This window comes from Primulina eburnea, chromosome 1 (assembly GCF_022965805.1).
Source record: "Primulina eburnea isolate SZY01 chromosome 1, ASM2296580v1, whole genome shotgun sequence".
Classification (NCBI taxonomy): Eukaryota; Viridiplantae; Streptophyta; class Magnoliopsida; order Lamiales; family Gesneriaceae; genus Primulina; species Primulina eburnea.
The window spans coordinates 570010-597236 of record NC_133101.1 but is presented as its reverse complement, the minus strand read 5'-3'; the positions used below and the strand labels follow the sequence as shown (position 1 = coordinate 597236).

Genomic DNA, 27227 nt, shown 5'->3' with positions numbered 1-27227 from the left:
ATCCATTTGGACAAGTCAAATGATTCAATTTTCCAAAACATGAAACTTCTGTATCTTTGAGTTTTCTAGGTTATATCCAAATCTCAAATCATTTGGACTTCATATGACCAAGATGTCATATTTTATTCTTAAAAATTAATTCATTATTTTTCAACTTATTTACGAAAATGCCTTCAACACTATTTTATTCTCGGGGTCTCACATCATATGTATTTGTTGTGTATGTAGTCAAACAATCTTCACTTATTGAATGACAACCATATCACTCACCTCTTACTATCTCTCACCAGATAAATCCGAAGAAGAGATATTGGAAAGGAAACATGACTTGTTTTGAGGTTGATGATGGACAAAAATAAGATCCATTTGAGTTTACATTGTTCGTTATAGGTTTTATTTGAGTTTTCGTTGTAAACTCTTCCGCATATTTTTTTTTACGTTGTAAAGATAATTTAATGATTGATTGTGAGAAATAAACTGATTTTGGTTTATATTGTACTACGAGACTTGTTTTTTGACGAATATATAATTGTTTAACAACATCGGTGTCGACTAACTCTGGTCTCAGAGCGTGACATAAATCATCAAAATCAAATCAAATCATCAAAATAAATAAATAATTATAATCACATATTAAAATAATTGTACATACGTCTCATCTTTTTCTATAATTCCATACATAATTTGAAATTGACATAACACCCAATCCTATTGTTGCTTAAATTTGAAGTCTATTGGGCGATTCCATGTTAATTCTAATTTAAGAAACATAAAAACTTCGATTTCACGAGACAATATTATGAGATATCCGATCATACATATCCAACTACTATTAATAAGTGCAATAGCTGGTATTTTGGTCATCTAATTGATTTAAAACTGAAATAGAGTGTGAATAACAAAATATTATAAGTTCTATAACAAAACAAATATATATATATATATATATATATATATATATATATATATATATATATATATATATATATATATATATATATATATATATATAAGGCACAACATGACATGAATCATCGGCTGAAAATTGTACCCTTTTTTGTCACTAGTTTTACCCTCAAGATTTTATTGAGGTAGCACTTGAATTTCCCAAGCATCTTGTCAAATACAGGTTTTGACAAATTATTTGTTGTATAAATGATCATCTAATATGACTCTCTTTTCTCATTTCTTTTTTCTATTAAATATATAAAAAAATCCCATTAATATAGTACAATACAATATAATACAATACAAATACAAATAAGTAAATATAACAGTGACAATAAATTTAACGTGTACAACGAATATTACCATAAAATCATGTTGGAATTTAAAAGATTTATATATTACCTCACTAATTTATAATAATATTAATTAACTCTCTCATTTCAAAATGGCCAGAAAAAAAGTTAATTATAAAGCTAGTAATTTTTGGTTCAAAAATTAACATTTGAATTTTATTTTGTTTTATATATATCACATGTAAAGTGCACCTATATTTTTAAAGGTGCATTCAGCATCGCGGCCGGCAAAAACTCGAGCACCGATGGGTCCAAGTTATGCTTCCTGGAATAAGTGAAGTCCTGCCTCCAGAATAAGTTTCTGATCGTAGTCTGGCCATGGCCATTAAATATGATAACATGCACCCTGATCACTAAAAGGATATCACTATCGCGGGATGCCACCATTCATCGTTTATAAAAAACTAAAAGCATCACTTGAAAAGATTCAACTTATTTATATGTTGCAGAAAATAAGAGTTGTAAGGAATTCAGGGTGTATCATGCACATTCGTTGAATTGTAAATGATACTTCAAACTTTGCTTTCAAATGCTTCAGCATTCAGTCCGTCTTTAGAGACGCATATACATGTCTAGTGAGCAAGAAACAGGCGAACAAACCAATCGTACCAGTGAGCACAAGAAAAGCAATCGAACCAATGAGCGCATAACCGAAATAGAGAACGGCTGATACCGGTTTTGTGTCGTTCAGCTTTGTGAAGTAGAATGCAACATAAAGGAATAAGTAGAGTGCAGACGAACCTGAGGTCAAGAATGATCGCCACCACCACAAGTAGTCTTCTCTGCAAAGCTGATAATAACAAAGCAGCATAGAGATCTGGGCACAGATCAGGATAAGGAAGACCAATACCGGGAGGAGGAATCCCAAGATGCAATAGAACTGACGTGTCCAGACTGATGTCACAATGAAGAATAGCTCAACAGATACCACACCAAATGGGAATATGCCTCCTATTAATATACTGAAGACTGGGTTCATGAACCATGCCTGCTTAGGTATTTCCCTAGGAATTCTGTTGGTCTTCACTGGATTGCTGATGGCTGGTTTGCTAAACCCTACATAACTACCCACACAAACAAGTGAAACGAAGATACCTGACCACAGAAGGACTAAAGCAAACATGGTCTCAAATGGGACTGCTCCCCATGATTCCTCTCCCCAACTTGGAGCACTCACGATGAAGAAAATTATAAACACTATTCCAGGGAAAGATGTTTTAAGAGCCATTTTCTTCCATTGTGTTCCATTGAACATTTTGCTGAGAATAGTTGAGGTGTAGCCTGCAAACATGCCCATGAAAACCCAAACAAACAGCAAACTTTCCATCAACCCCTTTCGACTTGAAGGAGTAATAAATCCAAGAGCAGCAGAGACCATTGTTACTAGAATCATTCCAAAACACTGAACACCTGTGCCAGCAAAAACACACAGCAAATCTGAATTTTTAGGAGGCCTGAAAACATCCCCACGAACAATTGTCCATCCGGTTTCTTCTTCAGTTACTTCTGCAGCTTCTTCTTGAGTTTTCAATTTGGTATACGGGGAGATGTCATTGTCCATCATCGGCACCACATTTGAGACCATCGGTATCGCGAGCCAGATAAACACGGTAAACGAATGGAAGACTGAGAACCAATGGATGTGACTATCAACCGTGCAAACATAGGTTTCCCATCTAGAAACCCATCTGATCTCACTCTCCTAAAAGGCAAATAAACCATGAATCGTACTTTTTACTCTATATTTATGACATGCATGACAAGATAGAGAGCAATACCTGAAACTCCACATCATAGGTGAAGATAATTTCCTTCTCATCTTCGATTTCTAGAGGGGAATCTTTGCCAGTTGCATTGTATGTTGTATGAGGATCACAGTTTGTCAATCTTATTTTGTCATTCCATTTACCCTCATATTCATGCTTAACACTGGGAGCATGGTGAATACAAATGTCAACAGATCAAAAGATAGATAAAGCACCACATTTAATGTCATCATCGTATTACCTGAATGGTTTGACTTCAAATCCTACAATTCTAGCATCATCAGTTTTTTCATCCTTGTGATACTTTACAATGAATGTCAAATGATTGTTGATGAAATACTTCGGCTCCATTTTCTATGAAAAATAATCCAGAAAATAAATTAAAATTGATGTTGAACTTACCCATTAAAAGGGGCTTCTAATTAATGGTCAAGCAGTCTAATACTTACTCCAGCGTACAGCATTTTCACGCCAACAGGGAAACCTTGCTGATACACAAAGGAATCCATATCAGATCTGTTGTACAGCATAACTAGAGGGAGATCATCCAATATCCTGACAAAGAAAGTATTGAAGTACATGAGTCAATTAAATAATGCACAGAAAGAAGTTTAAATAGCAAAAAATAAATCAAATAAGTGGCTTACATGTTCACCCGATATTCACCATCAATCGCCTCTTTTAATACTTTTGCATCGTTGTCATTGAGGGTCGTACGACAAACAACTCTGCACATTTGCAGTTCTAGCATCTTAAACTGCAAAAAGGAATTTCATTGTGGATTTCATTTTTATTGAATGACACCAAAACTGATCTTAAAGCAAGATGAAAGTGGACTACATGTATTACCCAAGAGAAGCAAATCTCTCTCTCTTTATATCTATCTAACATACATATAAATATATGACTTCTAATTGTGAATTTTCTAATATACCCTTATTCATTTAAGTTATCAAATTAAATCAATGATTTTTTTTATGGGTTCTTTTGGTAATTCATTGTACATCTTAAATGACTTTGGACATTAATGTATATTGAATTCACAATTTACCAATGGTTTTTCTTTGTTGCTACTAAAATTGGTTGCTAAAATGAGTTGATTTTTTCATGATTGCTAATGAATATTTAATGTTTTTATCTTTTCTTTTATTTTACATATAAATATATCACTTTTATAACAAGTTGATTTTTAAATATGAACTAAGAAACATCATATTTTTTTATTTAAATATGTCATTTTGTTTTTGTGACACTATTTTTTCTTATATATATTTTTTAATGTTTGCGGTTGTTTTTGTGCTTATTATTTTTATTTAACATTGTTTGAAATATTATATGCATAGAAAATTTAAATCATAATGTGTCTACATTATTGTGTCTACACGCGTTTGCAAATTTAGGATCAATATTCATAGTGTGTTTTCCGTGAAATGGGTCAACTCTATCCGTATTTACAATAATAATTAATATTTTGTCATAAAAAAATAAAAAAAATTCATTATTGAATCAAATAGGAGATTCGTCTCACGAAATGACTCGTGAGCCGTCTCACAAAATTTTGTATGTTATCTTATTTATATATCTATTTTATTTAGCAAAATCACAATTGATATTTAATTTAATAAATGTTTAGTAGTTTTATTTTAACATTATTATGATAATTTAGTTAATTAAGAGAATTTTATTTGACAAAATTTTGTTTATGTTTATTCCATTTAAGTACATCGTGATTTTGGTTTTGATAAAATTCACTATTATGTTATTTTTATTATTTCTTCATTGTGAATTATATTTGGATGAAAAATATATTTTCTAATTTGAGAGAGCTGTCATTATTTATAATCACGCGGACTGAAAGTGTCATATGAATAAGTGAATATATATGATTTATTGTCATAATATATTTTCATTTTTTGTGTTTTATATCGCACATATACATTCCTAGTATATATATATATATATATATATATATATATATATATATATATATATATATATATAAGAAAATTGAAAGATTGACTTACTTGATAGGGAGAGTTCTCAATGAGATCCTTCTGAACAATTTCCCCCAGACTCAAATGGTGGTCCACAATTTCCTTTGGCATACAATAAGGAAGAGAATAATAGAAATATGAAAGTTGAGTTTTTACCGAGGCCAATTTCTGAACTTTCACCTGCATAGGATCTCCCTGCCATAAAGAACCAGTAGTTAAGATAGGATTTTATATTTCTGAACTATTGGATTTTATATTTCTGAACTATTGGGATAAATACCTCGACGAAATCTGTCGCACCGAAAAGATATAAATCATGAGCGATGAACAGGCCGAACATCACGCCGACGCAGGTGGAAGCCCAGATGCACACCTTGATCCTGAAAGGCAATCTATCCTCGACATCCATCTTTCATTCACCTACTATGGATCGATTATGAATGCGTATATATTATTGAAAGCTTTGAGAAGAAACAGAAAGGGGCCGTGGGGAAAATTGTCATTCTTAATCTAAACACAAATTTAGGAAGGTGTATTTCTTGTAGAGACTTGTTAACTTTTATTATATAACAGATTTATGTAAGTTGATCGATTTATTCTCACTTTTTTTTGATATTTTGTAAATTTTTCATATAACCTTATAAATTTTGTAATTTATGACATGTTATTTTAAAAAAAAATTCTTTGAACTAGAAGTTAAAGTGAATACTTTTTATTTAGTTAAAATATATTTATCAATCAAAATAAATATTTTTTACTTAGTAATTTAATTTATGAAAAACCATAAATAAGTAAGTATTAAATTTATTGTGATTAAAGTACTAAATTTTTTGTGATTAAACTTAACTCTTCAATCTAACATAAATTTTATAGTGTTTGATATCTATATATATAATATATTTTTAAGTTTGAGACCATTAGAGTAACTAACTTTTGGTGTCATGATCTGTTTTAATAATTATATATTAATAAAATGTTAAAATTTTAATACAAATTACATACATCATAGCGGATTGAGTATATATTTCCTAAACATTGAGTTATAGATTCAATTCCTACTTTGATTTTTTTTTTTTACTTTCTTTTTTCTATTTGGTTTTTAATTCTTTCATTTCTTTTTTCTGTCTAGTTTTTAATTCATATATCAAAATTAAAGTGTATTATCATAATATTATTTCTTATAACTAGCCACCGAGGCACACGCGTTGCGTGTGTCATGATTATATGAAGCTAATATATAAAACATTCACGACACATATTCATCATCACACCAAAACATTTTGTATTTGAATCATGAAAGACAGTAAACAAACTCTATCATATGTGTTAAAATATGTCAGATAAGTAAAGATGCAAATGTATCGGATAAAAGTTCAAATTTTGAGATAGGAACTCTGCTATCGGCAATTCTTTTAATTGTAATGCAAATTATCAAAGTAAGTTATAAGAAACTAATTATACCCCTCGTAAAACAGCTGAAAAAGGTTCGAGTTTAGGAGAAACTAACTAAAATTACTCAAAAAATGAAATACAAAGGGTATGCTAAAAACAATCAGAATTTAAATAAACAAATAAAAGACTAAAAAATTACATAAAATACGAAAGAAAACATAACCAGATAAAATACACGCCTGTAGTCTCTAATAAACCCAATCACCTTTTGTAGAACTGAGTTGGGTCGGGTTATAGATTATGGGCTGAAAGGTGTTAGGCTTATATTTCGGATTATGTAGGTATAATGAGGGGCAAAAAGTTATATAAATTTTGGTGTCTTACATGCCAGTTTTTATCATGTGATCAGATTTGAAAAAAAAAAATAGATAGAATAAAGAACTCTGTCTGGATTGTTCCTAGGTACATTCGCATGAATTTGTGGTTACAAAAATTGATACTTAAATTTTGTATTGAGGGTCGTGTCAGATCAAGTAGTATGTCTCGTAATCAGTCAAGAAAATGCTTCAAATATACATAGATCAAACATTTCTAAAATACCCACCAATACTTTCCAGCCAAAAAGAGAAACCCTTTAAATTATCATCATCAAATGAACAACAAAGTCAACTGATGGTCTTTAAGAAAACATTTACAAATATTCAATAAAAACTCATAAACCATACGGCTAAGTTTCACCAATTTAAAATGCCAAGATGCAATCATAAAAAGAACATTCATGCGGCTAAAACTGAAAAAAAAAAAAACAAAATATTCAATCTTGGTTGGGCATAACAACAATCAACTACTACACTTACTAATAAAACGAAGAAGTTTTGAAGATATTGAACAATCCAAATCGGTGCATAAATTTAAAATCGAAAACACCCATCAAATTATATAACCAGAACTACAAAATCAACAATTCAACTAGGGTGAAAGCATCGAAATAATCTACTATCAAGCAAACTATTTAATTTTTTAAGTCTGACGATCTTAAAAATTTAAAAATATACTAATTTTCAAACAGAAGCACAAACATCGAACACATTTTTTACGTACTTGATAATTCAAAAGAAACCCCGAAATTCGAAGAACACGCCAATTTTACATTCAAGATTGCCACTAAAACAACAGAAAGACAGAAATATTCTGTCAATTTTTTGACAGGTAAAACAATCAGGATTTCCACTAAACCTGCAAGAATATCGAAACATTCCAAAGGGTGCAAGAATGTCGAAACATTCCAAAGGGATCTTTCTTCAGCATTTTAGATAGTGGATAAATAGCAAAGGAGAAAATTGATTTTAGAATTGCGAACTTACCAGAGGAAACTTATGATTTCTTGTTCGGAAAATTGATTTTGAACCGGCAGACAGGAAAACAATGGATATGTAGAGGAGATAGTGCAGACGAAAGCGGATTCTATGAAGGTGAAGCAACAATATCTGAGTGATTTGTGCAGAGTCGGTGTGAAGGAAGGTTAATTTACGAAGATGATGCAGAGAGAATCGTGGAGTACGAGAGAATCGTGCAGAATAATTTTATGGAACGGTTTTGTTGGAGATTGGAGATTTGGAAAGATTTTGAGAGAGAGATATTATTTTATGGAACGGTTTTGTTGGAGATTGGAGATTTGGAAAGATTTTGAGAGAGAGATATTATTGTGTTGAAGTAAAAGGGCAAAAGAAATTGGTGTCGGCGGGGTAGTTTTTATGAGGTGCTCATATTTAATAAAATAGGAGAGATTATATTTTGCTCTTCATTTAAATATAAATCAAATGAATTAGAAAAAAATATTGTACAAGAACGTAAATCGAGAGTGGCCATAAAAGCAAAAACTAATATCCGTCTTCTCAGTCAATATACATGGTTTGATTCGTAGTATTTCTTTAATTGTGCCTCCTCCTCGGATGACGGAGTTTGAGCAGGAAAGATAGGAAGAGTAAACAATTATTGAGAAACATAAGGTTATGGTGGCTTCCTTGAGCCTCTAAGGTTTATATTCACACAAATATTATAAACGATTAAAATCGAACAAATGCACATACCTTGTTGTTGACCAGCCCTCTTATTCTTGATTAAGGCGACCTCCAGAACACGTCCACGTTTGTCAAACAAAGGTCGTATCTAAACTGATTCGATGAAAGGAACAATAAATAGTAAAAACACAAAAAAAGCTAATGCTTGACTAGATTAATCAAAGCTGAAACTCAATGCATCGCATTAAAAAGTAAAATTCATTTGTTTCTTCATCTTGTCAATTTAAACACACCTGAGATTGCAGCCTAATATAATATATGAAACGTTTTGTGATCAAAACAAATGACAGCAATGCCATTAATAAAAAGTATTTTCTCCTTGTACATCAAGCGACGCAAATACCATAAACAATTAGTAATAAATCACACTACGTACTTTTATGCATCTATGGTGTGCTATTAGCATCTACTCGTACAAGAAACTAATCAGAAGATAAACGACACAGATAGAAAGGACAAATCACAGAGCGAGCCAACAAACCTCTTTAAAGTCAAGGCCAATTTTGAAGTTGTGAATTTGTAACAACATATAATTCATCAATACAACAAACTTACATCTACTTCTGTGGTTGTCCTCGAAACAGATCCAACGAAAAGCTTGACGAAACTACCTCCATCAACTTGGTCTGATAATAAATACAGACAAATCCGAATTTAGCTATCAGTTGTATACAAATGTGGACGAAGAAAAATAATTAGTAAAGAGAATAAAACTATAAAACAAAACGAATACATTATAAACCATATTCAAGTATGTAAACATTACTTCATTAATACATTATCAAAATTCAAAGCTTACTAACAGATATGAACATAAATCCCAAAGCCCTATACGTAATATAAACAACTCATTGCAGACTCAACACCTAATGTCAACCGCAAAACTCAAATTTTGATCTGTATTAAGCTAATAATTTGATTGTCATTCTGTGCAAGCTATAATATTACATGCATGCTATAGCAACAAAATTCTATCCTACAGAAAATATTTTGCTGCAGATCAGTAAATGCGTGCAGCCAACCGAAGCTCTAAATGTAACCTAGAAAATATAATTCACTTTAAAATCTGAATTGTAAGTACCTCGGGAGTTACCGTGTCTTAGTTTTCATTGCCAAAGAAATCAAGAGATGCTGCTTTGGATATGTGGATACTTTTGAACAACTGATAGATAAGGCACACACATGCATTACCGAGTCTCGTGGATATCTGAATGATTTGGGAGCAAATCTTCTAGGAGGGGGGAATGAGCCGGAGGGGCCGATACAGACGACGTTGCGGAGCTCGAGGGAGCAACTCAACCATCTGGAAAATGCGATCCCCTAGAAGGAAGACGGGGAACTTGAGGGATGCAATTTTGAATGAGATTTTGAAACATACGATTTTTTGTTTTCTTGCTTTTTTTGTTTTTTCTTTTCTGGTCTTTGACAAAAGATCTACATATGTCATATTTTCTTCCAGTTTCGTGGTAATATGATTCCCATGCACCCAATGAGAAAAAGTAAAAAGGATAATACTATTGTAATGATGTGGTTGATTTTAGTGGCAAATCAATCTGGTGTGTAGTTTTAAACAAACAGGTAGTCCAAGTTAAAAAAAAAAAGAGCTTTATATTAAATATTATGAAATTTTAAGAATGTCAACACATTACTTGTGTTCTTCCAATTCACACACTGAACTTATATTACTGCCTCTATATTAGTCGAGATATTTCTATTAGAGACTTTATATTACATAGAGATATTTGCTTCCAATATGATATATACGTATATCACAATATGTATTAAAGAATACATGGGCTCTGCTTAAATTCACACAGGATAGACCCATTCTTGGAACACACCCCTATTATAGTCGGGGATAGACCAATTCTTGGAACATACTACAACAGATTCTTCAGATTATAAGAATGATATTTTCAGATTATTGAACCTATTGATTCCTCAACCCAAGGTAGGATCTATATAATCTGCTTCAAACGTCATGCCAAATATCCAAAAGTTACACCGTATATACAAGAATATTTCAACAGATGAATATCAAAATGACAAATATTACTCGTTGATGTAAAGCCATGATGTGCTATGAACTTGAAACGAATCCCTCCTGAGGAGTACCGGTCACACGAAGAACAGCCTGTGCACTCAATGGAGAAAGCTTTGACTGGCAGAAATGCTCCCAAGAAACTGTCGAGGGTTCCTCAGAAACAGTAGCAGTTGGTTCCAGGGGATGAGATTTTTCATATGCAGATTGCAACTCCAACGGCAAAGCTCGAGCAGCATCTCTGGACTCGGGAAGCTGGTCACTGAGCTGGGATGCACCTATTTGGATCAGTTTGTCGATGCCAAATTCTTCAATTCCATCAACTCCCTGGGAAAGGAAAACGAAAATTGAACGAATATTAATAGATGAAAAAGAAACTTGAAGTCATAAACAGAAAAACCAGTTCCGTTAAACGACATTAAAGTAATCTCAACTTCCAAACTTAGAGACATGTTAGGAAGTACACAACTTCATAATATAAAGTGAAACCAAGCACAAAGGGGAGGTGGGAGGGCACTAAACTCGTCTAAGAGTACTTACCAGACGAGGAACACTTCGAGAAATGCACATAGAAGCCTTTGCTCGAATTCGAGGATTCTTGTTCTTAATATGAGATTGCAGCTTGGGCAACAATACAAGAGGGGAAACCCGACTAATCAGGTTTCACTTGTTTTCACTTGGTTTCTCATGGAAACTGTACCCATCACAGTTATTATATCTTTAAATTAAAATAATAGGGATGCTTCTAGTGCCCTTCCAAATTCAATTGTTCTTGAAAACCAATTTTGTTTCTTCTCATAATACTAGGAAAATCTTGCAAGAAAATGCTAAAAAAGTTTTTTTTTTAACTATATTTGCTTTTTTGAAATTCTATTTATTTCGGAAAAATATTGAATATCACTATTTACTTCCATTTTTTAACCTTGTATATATTACACACGAGCATGCGCGCGCACATATATAATATGTGGTTAGGGGTTAGAATAGATTGAGTGAATATAATTAATTTGTTGGGGAGACGTTGTCGAGTAATGCGACACCAGGAATCTTTTGTAAATCCGATACTAAAATCATTATTAATTGTGATTAGGAATCAAGGCCGGGTGACCCGAAATATTCCGACCCCATGGCCCAACCACCCAACACGAGGTCGGATTAATGATATATTGTTGGACTACTACGGTTTTTGTTTAATTTAATTAAGCCGTCGATTAATTATGTTCATGACAAATCAAGTTATATAATATTGAAGGCGATAATACTTTGGCTAACGGCTGATTAAATCAACGTTGGTGTGGTTGATTTTTCAGAATTAAATTCGAATTAAAATGACATGTGTATGATTAGTTATGTATTAATTACTATAAAGAATGGATTGTTGAAATATCAATTAAATTAACTGTTGACTTGGTGTCTTCAAGCTGGCTAGTCAACGGATAGGGGAAGAGTAATTGAGCACTTTTGTTATTGGCCATAACTGAGTGACAGGCTATCACCAGTAGAAAAGGAATAGGAAGATACTCTCATCACTATGTTAAAACCGTTGAATGGCAGTTAGGAGATGGGAGCTTCCGGTAGCTGGTTTGCAAGGCATGCTTTAGAAGTCCAGCTGTAGAAGGAATCACTTACTCTGGAAGAACTCGGAATAATTCTCTCTGAAGTATACAAGATACAAAGAGGAAGGAAGATCGCAGCAAGAAAAGCGTGAGGAACTAGAAGATTGATTGAAAGGAAGAAATCTATTAATTCTGTAAACTCTTCATCTTTGATATGCATCTGTAATTGACTCCTCTTCCTTGGTTATTAATAAAGATTGCTGCCGTGGACGTAGGCCATTCTGGCTGAAGTGAGATACACAAAAATAGAGGAAGCTCAAGAAGAAGAGCAGTAGTCGTCCAAAACTTTCTGGTTTCATTTTCTCTTCTTCTTGATCAAACAAGCTCTGTATTTGTAATTCATTGTTGTAGATAAATAAAGATTGGTTGCCCTCCCGTGGACGTAGACGAATTCCGTCGAACCACGTAAATACTCTTGCAATTTCTTTTACGTTGCGTGGAGTGTGTGAGTGTTGCATGTGCATGCTCTTACAGAAAGTCCAAGAACGATCTATAGGAATCGGTTCGAACCATAACAATATCCAACCCAAACGACAGAAATCAGATCACTACTTTATCAAAATTGAATAAACAAATCGAACAGCTGATCTGATAATCGAGATACTGACTTACCTGTCGGAGCAACAAAGGAATGGCATGTGGAGCTTCGACATGCACTGTTCGGACTATGATTCGATTCATATCTCTATTTGCTTCTTTTGCATGCTTTGGTGTAGGATACGTTCTTCACTCTAGATCAGATCCTTGTTTAGCATTAGAACCGAAATATACGACGGTCAGTCACAATTGCGGCACGAAATGGATATCTGGTTTAGGTAAGGCGGTTGGCATTTGGACAGGTTGCGGTGTTTTTATGGGAGCTTGTTATTTTTTGGAGAAGATAACTAAAATACGTCGTACTAGTTTGAACAAAATAAATCGTTTTTGTGCCAGATTACTATTAGAAATTGTTGAGACGGGAGCAATTATTGTTTGCTCTGTTGCATCAACAAAAGCAAGAGGTCAAGTTGTGACAAAAAATTGTAAACCGTTGGTAGATGAGCAGAAAGCTTCTATTCTCTGCATTGTCTCTGTTCTTTCAATGATGGTGGTGGTGCGAAGTCCCCGGCATTATGGCGTGTTTGACATCATTTATGCAACTTTCCTTTCAATCTTGTTAGGTCTTGGAAAGACCAATCTCTTAGGTATGTTTGCTGCTGATTCCATTTGCTGCTGTTACCGTGTCTTAGTTTTCATTGCTAAAGAAATCAAGAGATGCTGCTTTGGATATGCGGATACTTTCGAACAACTGATAGATACGGCACACACATGCGTTACCAAGTCTCGTGGATATCTGAATGATTTGGAAGCAAATCTTCCAGGAGGGGGGAATGAGCCGGAGGGACCGATACAGACGACGTTGCGGAGCTTGAGGGAGCAACTCAACCATCTGGAAAATGCGATCCCCTAGAAGGAAGACGGGTCCAGATCCCCTAGAAGGAAGACGGGGAACTTGAGGGATGCAATTTTGAATGAGATTTTGAAACATACGATTTTTTGTTTTCTTGCTTGTTTTGTTTTTTCTTTTCTGGTCTTTGACAAAAGATCTACATGTCATATTTTCTTCCAGTTTCGTGGTAATATGATTCCCATGCACCCAATGAGAAAAAGTAAAAAGGATAATACTATTGTAATGATGTGGTTGATTTTAGTGGCAAATCAATCTGGTGTGTAGTTTTAAACAAACAGGTAGTCCAAGTAAAAAGAAAAGGAGCTTTACTCGTTGATGTAAAGCCATGATGTGCTATGAACTTGAAACGAATCCCTCCTGAGGGATACCGGTCACACGAAGAACAGCCTGTGCACTCAATGGAGAAAGCTTTGACTTGCAGAAATGCTCCCAAGAAACTGTCGAGGGTTCCTCAGAAACAGTAGCAGTTGGTTCCAGGGGATGAGATTTTTCATATGCAGATTGCAACTCCAACAGCAAAGCTCGAGCAGCATCTCTGGACTCGGGAAGCTGATCACTGAGCTGTGATGCACCTATTTGGATCAGTTTGTCGATGCCAAATTCTTCAATTCCATCAACTCCCTGGGAAAGGAAAACGAAAATTGAACGAATATTAATAGATGAAAAAGTAACTTGAAGTCATAAACAGAACAACCAGTTCCGTTAAACGACATTAAAGTAATCTCAACTTCCAAACTTAGAGACATGTTAGGAAGTACACAACTTCATAATATAAAGTGAAACCAAGCACAAAGGGGAGGTGGGAGGGCACTAAACTCGTCTAAGAGTACTTACCAGACGAGGAACACTTCGAGAAATGCACATAGAAGCCTTTGCTCGAATTCGAGGATTCTTGTTCTTAATATGAGATTGCAGCTTGGGCAACAATACAAGAGGGGAAACCCAATTTGTCAGGGTTATTAAAGCACTTTCACCTGCCTCGCACACGAACCTCTTGTCTTGTGAAGATTTGAGAAGAAGTTGCACTAGCTAACAAGGGTAACAGCATTGCGGTTATAGATAGGAAGAGAGTAATTTTAGAAAATGGAAAACCCATAAAAAAGGAAGTACGCAGCAGCTAAATTTAGAATAAAACAATTTACCAGTGGATCAAGTGAATCAATCATGTCATCATTATATGCTTTAAAGATATCAGCTGAAGTCATAATTGCAGTTTTACAAACGGCACTTCTTGGGCTCTTTAGGGATTTCACTATTAAAGAAATCACATCATTCCTGATCAATTAAATCTACGAGTCACGAGACAGAAAATTCATGAAAGGCATAAAAAATTATGATATCAATTCTATCTTCAGGCTAAGAACACTATTTGCTGATTGATACTTACAGCATGCCAGCAATATCCTCCTTGTGATATATAGACAATCTACGAACATTGTTGAGTGCATCACACACCGAAACCCAGTCTTTGGAACCTAGTTCCAGTAAGAGTGTCTAAACGCCAGAATGTAAGAAAGAATGTATAAATATATAAATTTTTAGGAGCTATTTATAAGGGTACAAGCAAGAATGCATGAGTGCACACTCACATTCACACCAAGAATCTTGGGAAACGTTGATAAACACGGATAGGGCTACATAAAAAAAAATACCTTTAGACAGTTTTCTACATCTTCTACATCCTCCAACTTCTCAGATTCAATGTACTCTACTTCAGAATTTTCCACCCCTTCCCCAGAATTTTCAGATCCATCTCTCTTACTGGGAGTGTCAAGCAGGGAAGCCATCTTTTTGTTTTGCCTATTTTCAACATTTTCATCCGCATGTTCAAAGTGAGGTTTGATAAAGTTTCCATTGCTGGAGCTTTCATTGATCCTCTCAGACTCAGGTATTTTATTGACATCTTTGAGAGCCATGCCTGACATTTTGGAAATAATTAACACTTATAAACAAGATTTAATTTATAGTGATAAATAATTTTTAAAAAAAATCAATTCCTTGCTGCTGCGCCAAGAGAAACCAAGTGAAAACAAAATGAAACCTGATTAGTCGGGATTGATAAAATAAAACATATCAACTGATTAATTGATAAAAGAGAAGTAAACTTAAAGGCAATTGATCAACAATATGCAAAACAGATATGAATACATGGATCAACCAACTTACCATAGAGCACTTTCCTACTTGCGCTTATTTTCTGGCAACAAATCATCACAACTCACTTACAATATTTAAATATTTTCAAATTTTTTAGTCTAACAAAGGAGCAAATTGTTATGAACAATATATGAACTTAAAAAAGAGCCAGTGGGGACACACAATGCGGAAACAGTTAAACGAATTTTTCCATAAGTAGGGGAATATGCACATTTTATACGACATCTTATCTTAAGTAATTTCAAATATAACATTCACCATTTTGCGAATAATATTAATAATCAAATCAGACATAAGAGCATTGTAATGTGACAGATATTTCCACCTAACATATCATGTATTCAGACTATCATCCTTACTATGAGAAGTACATTTCAGTAATGAAGTTTCTAACGGACAGATTTAACATATAACTAATGCTCAACCCTGTTCCACTAATATAAACATAACGAGTGATCAATCTCATACGTGTAAGAGAATCTCAGTCCGCAGAAGCAGGACATTCATATACTTAACCTAATGAAGTTTCGCAGGAAACTCTCCAACATAACCAAAATCCTCACTCATTTTTCCCCAGAAGCCACCAAACTCTTCAACTTATTCAATTTTATCCACCACATCACAAGAGATCACAATTCACATCAGACGAGTAAACTGGCAAAAAACCAATCAAAAAAAGTTCTTGCATCGACAAATCTACTTCAGTTGCACACTATCGGTAGAGAGATCTAGCGCTAAAACAAAATCAAAAACAGCAAAATGAATGCAAAACATACAATGAACGAGACAAACACAAATGTCAACTCAGTCCGAGTACAAATTCACTAAGATCTCGCTCATTCACCACGTAACGATTTAAATCAACCAAAACTCTTCCCTATCATCGGATTCAGAGTAACAGCACGTAAAAATTCAATTAAAAATCATAAAATGCGTAGAAAAAGAAGAACGCTCACCACGCGAGCACGAGGAGAAATGATAGGCTAAAGCAGCACCTGTGAAACTGATGAAACTATCGATTAATAGAGTGTAAAACAATGCGCGGCTGAGAAATGGATTAGATTTTGTATGGAAATGGAGAATGGAGGAGCAATAAGGGGGATTTGTGTAACCGGCGAGCCGGGCAGTAAATATAGACTGCGTGTTTTGCTGTCCGAACCCAACCCGGCAGCCTCGTGTCGGGTATTTACATTACATGCGAACCACGGGGAAGGAGTAAATCCCTGAACTGCCCCTGCTACTTGCTCCATACAGATCTCTTCAATTCAAAAAAATTAAATTGGATGTGCAAGCTGAATTTTATTAAATTTGATTTTTAAAAATATTTATAAAATTAGTTTTTTTAGTTGGACATAGATTTGCTACAATTGTCTCTCACTGAATCAAATGAATTAGAGGAGATATATGTGAGGTCATCTCACGGATCTCAATCTGTGAGACGGATCAACCCTACTCATATTCATAATAAAAAGTAATACTCTCATAAAAATAATAGTTTTTCATGGATAATTCAAATAAAGATTCGTCTCACAAAATACGACTCGTGAGACCGTCTCACACAAGTTTTTGTCAAATGAATTATGGCAAAAACTTGTGTGAGACAGTCTCACGGGTCGTATTTGTAAGACGGATCTCTTATTTGAGTTATCCATTAAAAAGTATTATTTTTTTATGTTAAGAGTATTAATTTTTATTTTGAATATGAGTAGAGTTGACCCGTCTCACAGATTAAGATCCATTAGACGGTCTCACATGAGACTCATTCATGAATTATAAAGCAACATAAAAATAATATTTAATATTTGAATACTTCGTAAATTATATTTTTGGGTTTTGAAGTTTTCGTCCTTTTTTTCAAGAGAATGATGGTTTAAATGCAATAAAAAAACTGAAAGGATTTTGTTTCGTTTTTTAATAGGCTTGTCATACTGGCTACACTAATTAGGGGGAACTCAAAAGCACCCCCAACTTTTTGCATCAATTTAATTACAGCACCCTCTAATAGTTAGATTTTTATTTGAGGACAATCTAGTAATTCATCATGGTAACAAATATAATAAAAAAAATTGTGATATTAAAGGACAAAAGAGAAAAAAGACTTGCTAACAAAGAAAGAATAACTTTAGTTTCCTTGCATGATCTAAAAAGATTAAATTGAAATTAGCACAACATAAATTCCTTTTTACGACCGATTTTAATTTTATTTATTTAACCAAGAAGATGAATCTTAAATCAATTGAAACATTTGATGCTAAGGTTTTTGAGTAGATTTAGGATGTAACTAAATCAAATGGAAAAGTAATTAGGACTATCAAAATGAAGAAACCTGAAAAACAGAGGGATGTTTTGAAGGTTAGTTCAAAATTCGGGGACCTGTTTGAAACTTATCCATTAATTATTCCATCCATAGGGGACCGGTAGAGTGGAGGGATCATCGTGCGCTAATGTTGCTATTGTCAAATAATTACAATCAGAGGGAAAAAGAGGTTTTTGATTTCAGATTTCAAAATATTTGTGTAACCATATTAAAAAAAAGTTTTCGATTTTTTCATGTTATATCCAACATTTATCTCAAATTCGAACCTAATTAAAATTATACATTTATTTTATTATACATATCTTTCAATTTTGTTAGTAATATTATGCATAATTTATTATTGAAACATGCCACATGGATAAGTCACAGAAACGAGGCAAAGGCAGCTGCAAGTAAATGGAATGTACAAAATATTCAGTGTGATGTCTTCTTCACAATCATTTCTTGTTGGGCTGGACATGATCCTCGTGATGCAATGCCCAAACTATCGACCATTAATTAAGCTACCCACACTTTTTTTTTTCCAACTACTCTAATTTTTAAAGAACATGTCATATTCCGATGTTATGTATTAGTCAATTTTAGATTACTGAATGAGTAGATCAACTATAAATTTACAGTTTCTAACATTCTATGCAAGGAAAATGAGGCAATGTGATGTGGCTATTTTTAGAATTCTTGTAGTAGATAAGATCTTAAAGCCACCACATTCATACTCATCACGGACTCGATTCCAGTGTAACCAATAAATTACTATATATATATATTTAAAATGTACCTATATTAAGAACAAAAAGAGATTTATGCAGACAAAATAGAGTACTCTGAGACGAAGAATTTCTTGACGAAGACGATGATAAATAAAAACGAGTTCCACGTTGATCCATTCAAGAAGATTGTGCAAGGACATCCAGTATTAACTTCATTTAAACATAAATATCCAAGATAGGTGTAAATAATGTCTTGAACAAAGACAATAGGATGTTTAGAATCACTTGACCCTGCCTGTTTACACCAGCCGTGATGATCCTCACTGAACCTCCAAATGCAAAACAACGCTTCTTGTTCACCACAACATTGCGTAGGACTTCAAAACAACAAAATTATCACCTTGAACATCTTTAAACATAAAACCCATTTTCTGTCTCCTTGTGTATGATTTATTTCCATGGAAGCAGAAGAGAGAGCTAGTAGAGTCACTCCTCGGAAACATTGACCAATTCGTATTCAACTAGGGAGAGATTGTTATCTTCCTTAACAGTGAAGCTTGCCGGTTCAGTCACTTCTAAACGTCCCCATTTATCCACAGCCAGCCTCATTGATCCTTTGAACATGTCAATTTTCGCATTTCGCATAATTACTGTGGCATCGGGATTCATTATTTTAACTGCAGATAACACAAGTGTCAGAAGGATGATCTAAATCTTGAATAAAAGGGAACCACCATTTGGCTTTGAGGCGCTAGAGCTAGTGAGAGTGGACTTTCCAACAATCAGATTTAAAACGCACAACACTAAAAACAACCAACTCATCCTGCTCTGGAATTAGTCATGACATTCATCCCATTGTTATTTCCAAATCACATACACGGTAAAGAAAGCACCAGATTATTGGAGTTTTATCTTTTATTTGGTCCGTTTGTATCAGCAATCCTAATTTTCAGGGATAATAATTAATATACAACGAAAAAACAAAGTAACACAACTTTATAATATCCATAAAACAAGATCTTATCTATTTCTTGCATCAAATCAACGTCCTCGTAGTTATTTCTAGAAAGGGAATGCATCATCAAATGGTCAATACATCAATGAAACAAAAATATGGCAATCTACCTTGATCGTTTCTGGCTGTAAACACAATCACTCCAGTTTCATCTCCCACCAGACATTCAGCAATTCGCACTTGACCAACTTGAGGCCTATCTGGCCTGCCCTTTTGCATAACAGTATTGGAACTGACAACTTTTACTACAAGATTGTGTCCATTTGTGCCAGGCCGAAGCTGATCCACCTTGGTGAAAACTGGCTTCCTCAAAGCTGATGTAGTTTCAGCCATTTGAATCAAACCTACCACAACATGTCAAAAAATCACAAAAAAGGCCAATTTTAAGGAAGAATTGAATAGAAAAAATGTACAAACATTTACACAAAAGCGTTAATGTCGCATCAGCTCCATAGAGCTACTAGTTAATTAGGAAACTTCTCGACCTCATGGTTTAAACAAACTCTCACCAGACCTAACAGCGGAGATATAGTTGAAACTAGATATCTATCAGATAAAAAATTATGGGCAAATATCTCATATTATATTATAAAATGAACACGCCTTTCAGGACGCTACAAACCACAAGCGCCAGAATGGGAAAAGGTGGGCCAGAGAACTCGGGCCAAACCCATATAGGATCTGAACAAAAAGCCACAATCGCCCAAGACATGCAAGCATTCTCCAGCACGAAATACTAGCCTCGTTATTGAACTAATACAATTAATTAAATGGTAAAGTTCGGAGAATTCATCGGATCAAACAATACATCTATGCTGATGAACAACTGCGTGCAAGGAAGAAGCAGGAAAAAAAATGATTTTGCAAATGAACCGCCAAACAACGCATGAATAAGCAATTTAAAGCTCAAACAAAAGCCAAAACCATATGATCGAAAAACATAAATACCATCTCCCCAAATTTTCGAGTATTCGTCGACAAATAAATTACAAACGTGAAAGAAGAAACGAAGTCACATCAATAGATTTCGACCGAATCAATAATCCACCAAATAAACATCGACATGAAAAACATCAGATGACAAATCATCTCGAAAACAAATGGGTATTTTCAACCTACAAATCTAAACCACCAAAAACTACAGTGAAAAAAACAATATCCAACCCATACGACAGAAATCAGATCATGACTTTATCAAAATTGAATTAACAAATCGAGCAGCTGATCTGATAATTGAGATACTGACTTACCTGTTGAAGAAATGAGAATCCACAAATTGAGAAAATAGATTTGCAGTATTTATTCGACTCGCGATTTGAAGGCGACCTTCGAATACGCTTTGAATGACGATTCATTTGCTAACAAACCGTTGATTTTGTGGATGTCCATAGCGAATCTCAGCCGTATATTTCACACAGTCTAAAATTAAAGAGTGGGTGTCATGTGAGACCGTCTCACGGATCTTAATCTGTGAAACAGATCAACCATACCCATATTCACAATAAAAAGTAATACTATTAGCATAAAAAATAATACTTTTCAATAGATGACCCAAATAAAAGATCCGTCTCACGAATATGATCCGTGAGACCGTCTCACACAAGTTTTTGCCAAAATTAAATCAGATACTTTTATTTTATTTATTACTCATAAAATTGATCACTAATGAATTAAATATATTTAAACAACGTGTTTTAAATTTAAAAAAAATAATAAATAATTCTGAGATATAAAATTAAAATTTTTGCCACTTTCAATCGGAAATCAGCAGACCCAACATGATGTTGGAGAGAAATATTAAAAGATAACAAATTTAATATCATAAGAAATAAGAAATGCAAAAATTTATGTGAGACGATCTCATGAGTCGTGACTTTTGAGACGAATCTTTTATTTAGATCATTAATGAAAAAATATTACTTTTTATGCTAATAGTATTATTTTTTATTGTGAATGTCGGTGGGATTGACCCGTCTCAAAGTATGGGACCGTCTCACAATAACTCTATTTCATGAGAAAAGCTGCTTTCTAATTACTTTCAATGACAATAATAATAAGGATGTATATAAAATATACAAACTCAATGCGTGTATGTGTGTGTATATATAATATACAAGATCAATGCGTGTATATATAAATATATATACACACACGCATACCTATTCGGAAAGGTAACACATGTACACCTTATTTTTTTAAAATTGGACCCAAAACACCAACTTACTATATTTTATTATTTTATTTAATATTTTTTTCGCCGCCCCCTCCAAATAATAAATAACAATCCATAAAATTGGGAAATGGAAATGGATTCTCGTCATCACTCCATCCGCGCAGCTCAAACTATGGAAAATCAAAGTAAACAACGCGCGCCTCGCGATTCCTATTTCGATTCCGATTCTGGTTCGGGCTCCCCGCCTCTGTCTTCTCTGCATGAGCTCGCACTTCCCAAATCATCTCCTCCTCTCTCCCACCGCAACAGCGGGGAACACATATCGCTCTCGCCGCCGCGTTCGTCGATTACATCTGATCGGACGACCATAGATCATGGGTTTTCTCCGGACAAAGACAAACCTCGCTCGCCGGAGATTCAGCCGCCGGTGGTGATGGTGAATCGCGACGTGTCGGAGCATCCGGTGGGCGTGGCAACCAAAACCAATCGGGAGGAGGGCGACGGAGGTCGGGTGAGGAGGGTTAGACCGTCTCTGTCGATACTGAGAAATGCGAAGAGGAAGAAGTTGATGAAAAGAGCTGCTCTGGGGTTCAGGATTTTTGGGTTTTTGTTTTGCTTGGTTTCGTTTTCAGTGATGACAGCTGATAGAAACCAAGGCTGGGCTCTCGATTCTTTTTATCGCTACAAAGAGTTCAGGTCTGTATTGTTCTATCATTTTCAACTTCGTACAATTTTGCAAGTTTCGATTTTTACTTATCTTAACTAGTTATATCGGGAAATATTGTGTTTTGATATTTTGTTTTCTTTCGAAAATTGAAATGGGATTTTGTAGATACTGTGTATCAGTTAATATAATAGGCTTTGTGTACTCGGGAGCTCAGACAATGGATTTGTCTTTCGACTTGGCCACCGGAAAGTATTCTGTGCAGGATAGAAAGCAACTCAGATATTACTTCGATTTGGCCTTTGATCAGGCAAGTTTTTAAAATTATTACTTGGAAAGTGTTAAGAGTATGAATAATTTGGCCAAATATTTGCACCTTAGGGAGAAATGTATTTCATTTTCTGGTTATTAAAATCAATATTGTTGTTGATCATCACAGTGACAACAAAATGGTCAGGATATAATCCTTGACGTGATATAAAAAGAATTTGTATGCAAACTGGTTATTAATACTTGGTTTGATTGGCCTCGAGGCTCAAATTATACTTACATCAATTAGTGCGTAGTCTTGATACCAATGTACTGACTCGATCCTTAATTCCTTCAACGTCTCGCTGCCTTCATCAATCTGTATTTTTGAGGTTTGACGCAATGCACTCCACATAAATTACGTGATTGGTGACGGGCATTATTTTGTGGTGGCAGGTGATTGCTTACCTTCTGATATCGGCATCTTCATCAGCCACGGTTCGGATTGTTGACTGGCAATTGAATTGGGGAAAGGACAAGTTCCCAGATATGGCAACGGCATCTGTATCAATGTCTTTCCTTGCGTTTTTCGCCCTCGCCTCGAGTTCTCTCATATCTGGGTATGCCCTCTGCACATCCATACCTACTTAGTGACAATTAGCCCTGTTGCTACCTCCTAGGTGAATTTGGGATTAATTTATACGCGGAAAATAAGCTGTTGCCTGTTAATGTTAATGTAAGTTTTCCCAACTGTATATGTATCCAATGTATTGACTCCATGTTTGTATGATATACCGAAGGTTGAAATTTATACTAAACAGATAATTACCATATAATTACTGGCTCTAACGGTGGCTGGCTTATGCTTGTTATTTGTAAGAGCCTGTTTTTTTAAAAAAAAAAAACAATTTTGAATTATATTGCTTCAATAATTATTTTTAATTAATAAATAAATAAATAAGACATTGCTGATACTGCTTTTGAGTATGTATAAGTTTAACCACAGCTGGATTATATTGTTTTGTGTAAGAAAATAAAAAATTTCGATGTAGATTATTTTCTGTCTGAGTTTTTACATTATAGTTTGATATCGGTCCAATTTGATCTAGATTTAGATCCGTGTAATTTGGACCCAAATAATAACCAGGCCAGGGCTTATTCCGAGCCCAATATTTTCAGATTCTCAAAGGCGAAAGCAAACTTTCAAGATGCAAAGTGTGTAGTTTTGTTTTAAATAAGTTGCGTGGTATAGTAGGTTGCTAAGTTTATGTAATGCATACGATCCCAATGTGTGGTTTTATTCAAATTTTTGGTAAGATCGGTACACACCACCTTCTCAAAAAGAGGTCGAGGTTTCAAATTCGAAACTCCATCTCCACCCCAATTATAAAATAAAAACAAAGACTGAATATAGTTCTATACAATAAATTAGAATAACACGACGTAGTTAATCCAACAAATGTTACTAGGTATAGTAACAAACTTAGAAAAATAACCTTAGAACGTGTATCATGTGCGGAAAAATTATACTTGCATCATTGGGCAATCCAAATCATTTTGGTGTTTTTAAAATCATGTTAGACCGTCTCATGAGTAAATTTTATGAGAAAAATATTCTATTTGAGTCAATCATGAGAAAATATTATTTTTTATTATAAATATGAACAGAGTTGATCTGTTTCACAAATAAAAATATGTGAAATCATCTTACAAGAGATGTACTCTTCCAAAAAACAGAACACAAATCCACATAAATTTGTAAATTACATTACAAGTTAAAAATACCCTAAACCCATGTATGTTAACATATCAAAGCATCCACCGAAATTGTTTCAAGTTCAGGCTTCCCGGTAATGATTATTTTTTGAAGCAATGCATGCACTCAACTAACCAACATGATTGAGATGGTTGGTAGCATGATGCCAAATATTTGGTCTTGGATTAGACAAAACAAAACAGAGACAAGACAGAATTATAAACCCAACAGATACCAAATGCTACGACTTAATATTATTTTAATTAAAATAATAGGGATGCTTCTAGTACCCTTCCAAATCCAGTTGTTCTTGGAATTGTTCTTCGCATAATACTAGAAAAATTTGCAAGAAAATGTTCTTTTTTTAAAAATATATTTTCTTTTTGAAATTCTATTTATTTTACAGAAATATTGAATATCACTATTTACCTCCATTTTCAATTACACACGTGCCCACACACACACACACATAGTGAACATAATTAATTTGTTGAGGAGACATTGTCAAGTAATGCGACACTAGGAATCTTTTGTAAATCCGATACTAAAATAATTATTAATTGTGTTAGGAATCAAGGCCGGGTTCCAAAGGTGCACCGACCCGAAATATTCCGACCCCATGACCCAACCACCCAACACGAGGTCGGATTAATGATATATTGTTGGTCTATTATCGTTTTTTGTTAATTAATTAATTAAGCCCTCGATTAATTATGTTCATGACAAATCGAGTTGGATTTGGCTTCAAATATATATATATATATATATATATATATATATATATATATATAGTTTTGATATCCTGCGCACCTACCGTGCACACTTATGTGAGTATCGATGGTGTGTCACTCACCCATTAGATGTGATGAAATATAGAAAAATTGCTCATCCAATGAGTGAGTGACACCTCATCGGTGCTCACAAATGTGTACACGGTAGATGTGCAGAATATCAAAACTATATATATATATATATATATATATATATATATATATATATATATATATTATATAAGTTTATTATTATAAAATTTTCAATTCAAGTTACTTTTTATATATAATTTATGATATATTGCTCTTGAATTTTAATATGATGTCACTAACATCAATATCGTCACTATCATCAATAAAAGCGAGCATATCTATACTATCTATTAAGTGTGAGGACCCTATAGTAACTACCTAGAGAGGACACCAACTTTTTTTTTCCACTTTTACCCTTATATGATACTAATATTACACTTTTGTTTTTTGTTTTGTTTTTTTAATTTCAACACACACTTTTATTTTTATTTTTTTATTTCAACCATTAAATTTAAATTTAGTCCCTCCAAAATTTGTCAAATTTCACTTTAGTACATCGATAATAATAAAAAAGATTGTAAACACACGCAACGCGTGTGCATAGTAACTAGTATAATATTAATGGTGATAATACTTGGCTAACCGCTGATTAAATCAACGTTGGTGTGGTTGATTTTCAGAATTAAATTCGAATTAAAATGACGTGTGTATTATTATTTATGTATTAATTACTATAAAAAAATGGATGGTTGAAACATCAATTAAATTAACAAAAATTATATATGGAAACGAGGCCTAACCTTTAAATTTATTGGTCCCACGCTATTTTTTTGGTTGGAATGGTCCCATTTTTAACAAAGCTGTACGTAAATAAATTGTGAAAAGCTCCAATCATTATATATAGACTTTGCTTTCAGAAGTACAACCGCCAAAAATATTAAATCCAAGAAATTTGTTATATAAAAAATAAATTATATTATTGCCATAGAGTGTAAAAATATATATATTTTTATATAAATTAATTGAGTCGAGTAAATGTACGTCCCAATAAATCCGTATAGTTGAAGTCTATAGTTGGAAAGTCATTAATGTCACGGCATGTGTAACTACCATTAATTATGTGTATTTAATGAAATATTATTATGCAAAAAACCCAATATATAAAATTAATTATATATACAATTTGTGTTTTTAAATCATAGAACTCGTTACTAATAGGGTTTTCTAAGTAAATATAAATTATTTACAAAACAATGTAAGTCTATAATAAATTTTATGAATCCCAATGAGGGATATAAAAGCAGACCCAAATAATATTAAATTTCACGAATTTTTCAATTTACCAATCTAACATTTATTTGGATTTTTGTGTAAAACATTCATTTATCTGACAATAATATAATATTCCAATCTTATTAGATTTAAATATATATCATATAAGGTTGCAAATAATAAATTATGTGTGTCGATATATTTATTATATACACAAAAATATTACTTCTTATTATTGAAAAAACAAACTTTTTATTTTTTTCTTATTGAATTCATTTAAAAATTATTACTGTCTTAATTTAATGACAAGAATGAGATCTCAAGATCCATATGATTTTGAATTCAGAATCTTACTTATGTTGATAAGTGATATATTAGATCACGTTTTACAAGATTTAGCTAAGAAACGGTGAATATAGGGAGAAATTAATAATAATAATAATAATAATAATAATAATAATAATAATAAT

At 33.5% G+C, this 27227-nt stretch overlaps 5 protein-coding genes across 11 annotated transcripts; 1 reads left to right on the top strand and 4 right to left on the bottom strand.

The window, feature by feature from the left end:
- Positions 1 to 1428: 1428 nt before the first annotated feature.
- On the bottom strand, positions 1429 to 8112 carry LOC140830908 (transmembrane 9 superfamily member 9-like). 5 transcript variants are annotated; one of them, XM_073194745.1, is made up of 8 exons: positions 5342 to 5594; positions 5092 to 5256; positions 3715 to 3824; positions 3517 to 3622; positions 3309 to 3421; positions 3080 to 3230; positions 2043 to 3003; positions 1429 to 1654 (listed from the first exon to the last, which is right to left on the bottom strand). In XM_073194745.1, the coding sequence occupies exons 1-8, from the start codon at positions 5468 to 5470 to the stop codon at positions 1494 to 1496; spliced, it is 1896 nt and encodes a 631-aa protein (XP_073050846.1). In that variant the 5' UTR covers positions 5471 to 5594; the 3' UTR covers positions 1429 to 1493. The 5 variants fall into 5 exon arrangements, with proteins under 5 accessions (XP_073050846.1, XP_073050939.1, XP_073050763.1 ...); XM_073194838.1 differs by having other exon boundaries at positions 1429 to 1647; positions 5342 to 5593; XM_073194662.1 differs by lacking the exon at positions 1429 to 1654 and adding an exon at positions 7818 to 8112 and having other exon boundaries at positions 1719 to 3003; positions 5342 to 5484.
- Positions 8113 to 10467: 2355 nt separating this feature from the next.
- LOC140809835 (uncharacterized) lies at positions 10468 to 11234 on the bottom strand. The gene is made up of 2 exons (XM_073167586.1): positions 11116 to 11234; positions 10468 to 10902 (listed from the first exon to the last, which is right to left on the bottom strand). The coding sequence occupies exons 1-2, from the start codon at positions 11143 to 11145 to the stop codon at positions 10615 to 10617; spliced, it is 318 nt and encodes a 105-aa protein (XP_073023687.1). The 5' UTR covers positions 11146 to 11234; the 3' UTR covers positions 10468 to 10614.
- Positions 11235 to 13902: 2668 nt separating this feature from the next.
- On the bottom strand, positions 13903 to 17003 carry LOC140830741 (uncharacterized). 3 transcript variants are annotated; one of them, XM_073194318.1, is made up of 6 exons: positions 16794 to 17003; positions 15294 to 15559; positions 15029 to 15135; positions 14784 to 14916; positions 14476 to 14670; positions 13903 to 14262 (listed from the first exon to the last, which is right to left on the bottom strand). In XM_073194318.1, the coding sequence occupies exons 2-6, from the start codon at positions 15555 to 15557 to the stop codon at positions 13975 to 13977; spliced, it is 987 nt and encodes a 328-aa protein (XP_073050419.1). In that variant the 5' UTR covers positions 15558 to 15559; positions 16794 to 17003; the 3' UTR covers positions 13903 to 13974. The 3 variants fall into 3 exon arrangements, with proteins under 3 accessions (XP_073050419.1, XP_073050499.1, XP_073050347.1); XM_073194398.1 differs by having other exon boundaries at positions 16755 to 16983; XM_073194246.1 differs by lacking the exon at positions 16794 to 17003 and having other exon boundaries at positions 15294 to 15566.
- Positions 17004 to 18969: 1966 nt separating this feature from the next.
- Positions 18970 to 21243, bottom strand: LOC140830667 (uncharacterized protein At4g28440-like). Its single transcript, XM_073194126.1, has 3 exons — positions 21091 to 21243; positions 19951 to 20184; positions 18970 to 19502 (listed from the first exon to the last, which is right to left on the bottom strand). The coding sequence occupies exons 2-3, from the start codon at positions 20171 to 20173 to the stop codon at positions 19312 to 19314; spliced, it is 414 nt and encodes a 137-aa protein (XP_073050227.1). The 5' UTR covers positions 20174 to 20184; positions 21091 to 21243; the 3' UTR covers positions 18970 to 19311.
- Positions 21244 to 22113: 870 nt separating this feature from the next.
- On the top strand, positions 22114 to 23737 carry LOC140809829 (CASP-like protein 4A1). Its single transcript, XM_073167575.1, has 3 exons — positions 22114 to 22709; positions 22846 to 22987; positions 23383 to 23737. Exons 1-3 carry the CDS (start codon positions 22141 to 22143, stop codon positions 23575 to 23577), a joined length of 906 nt encoding a protein of 301 aa, XP_073023676.1. The 5' UTR covers positions 22114 to 22140; the 3' UTR covers positions 23578 to 23737.
- Positions 23738 to 27227: the final 3490 nt, after the last annotated feature.

Coding starts and splice junctions, on each gene's coding strand:
- LOC140830741 (XM_073194246.1), bottom strand. CDS start 15,566: ATGTCAGGCATGGCTCTCAAAGATGTCAATAAAATACCTGAGTCTGAG. Junction 15,136..15,293: donor ATGTAGAAAACTGTCTAAAG/GTATTTTTTTTT, acceptor TCTGGCGTTTAG/ACACTCTTACTGGAACTAGG. Junction 14,671..14,783: donor TTGATTCACTTGATCCACTG/GTAAATTGTTTT, acceptor TACCCTTGTTAG/CTAGTGCAACTTCTTCTCAA.
- LOC140809829 (XM_073167575.1), top strand. CDS start 22,141: ATGGAAATGGATTCTCGTCATCACTCCATCCGCGCAGCTCAAACTATG. Junction 22,710..22,845: donor TATCGCTACAAAGAGTTCAG/GTCTGTATTGTT, acceptor GGGATTTTGTAG/ATACTGTGTATCAGTTAATA. Junction 22,988..23,382: donor TCGATTTGGCCTTTGATCAG/GCAAGTTTTTAA, acceptor TTGTGGTGGCAG/GTGATTGCTTACCTTCTGAT.
- LOC140809835 (XM_073167586.1), bottom strand. CDS start 11,145: ATGTGCATTTCTCGAAGTGTTCCTCGTCTG. Junction 10,903..11,115: donor CTCGAAGTGTTCCTCGTCTG/GTAAGTACTCTT, acceptor TTCCTTTCCCAG/GGAGTTGATGGAATTGAAGA.
- LOC140830908 (XM_073194662.1), bottom strand. CDS start 5,470: ATGGATGTCGAGGATAGATTGCCTTTCAGGATCAAGGTGTGCATCTGG. Junction 3,825..5,091: donor TTGAGAACTCTCCCTATCAA/GTAAGTCAATCT, acceptor TCCTTTTTGCAG/TTTAAGATGCTAGAACTGCA. Junction 3,004..3,079: donor CCTATGATGTGGAGTTTCAG/GTATTGCTCTCT, acceptor TTTGCCTTTTAG/GAGAGTGAGATCAGATGGGT.
- LOC140830667 (XM_073194126.1), bottom strand. CDS start 20,173: ATGGCTGAAACTACATCAGCTTTGAGGAAGCCAGTTTTCACCAAGGTG. Junction 19,503..19,950: donor TACAGCCAGAAACGATCAAG/GTAGATTGCCAT, acceptor TGTTATCTGCAG/TTAAAATAATGAATCCCGAT.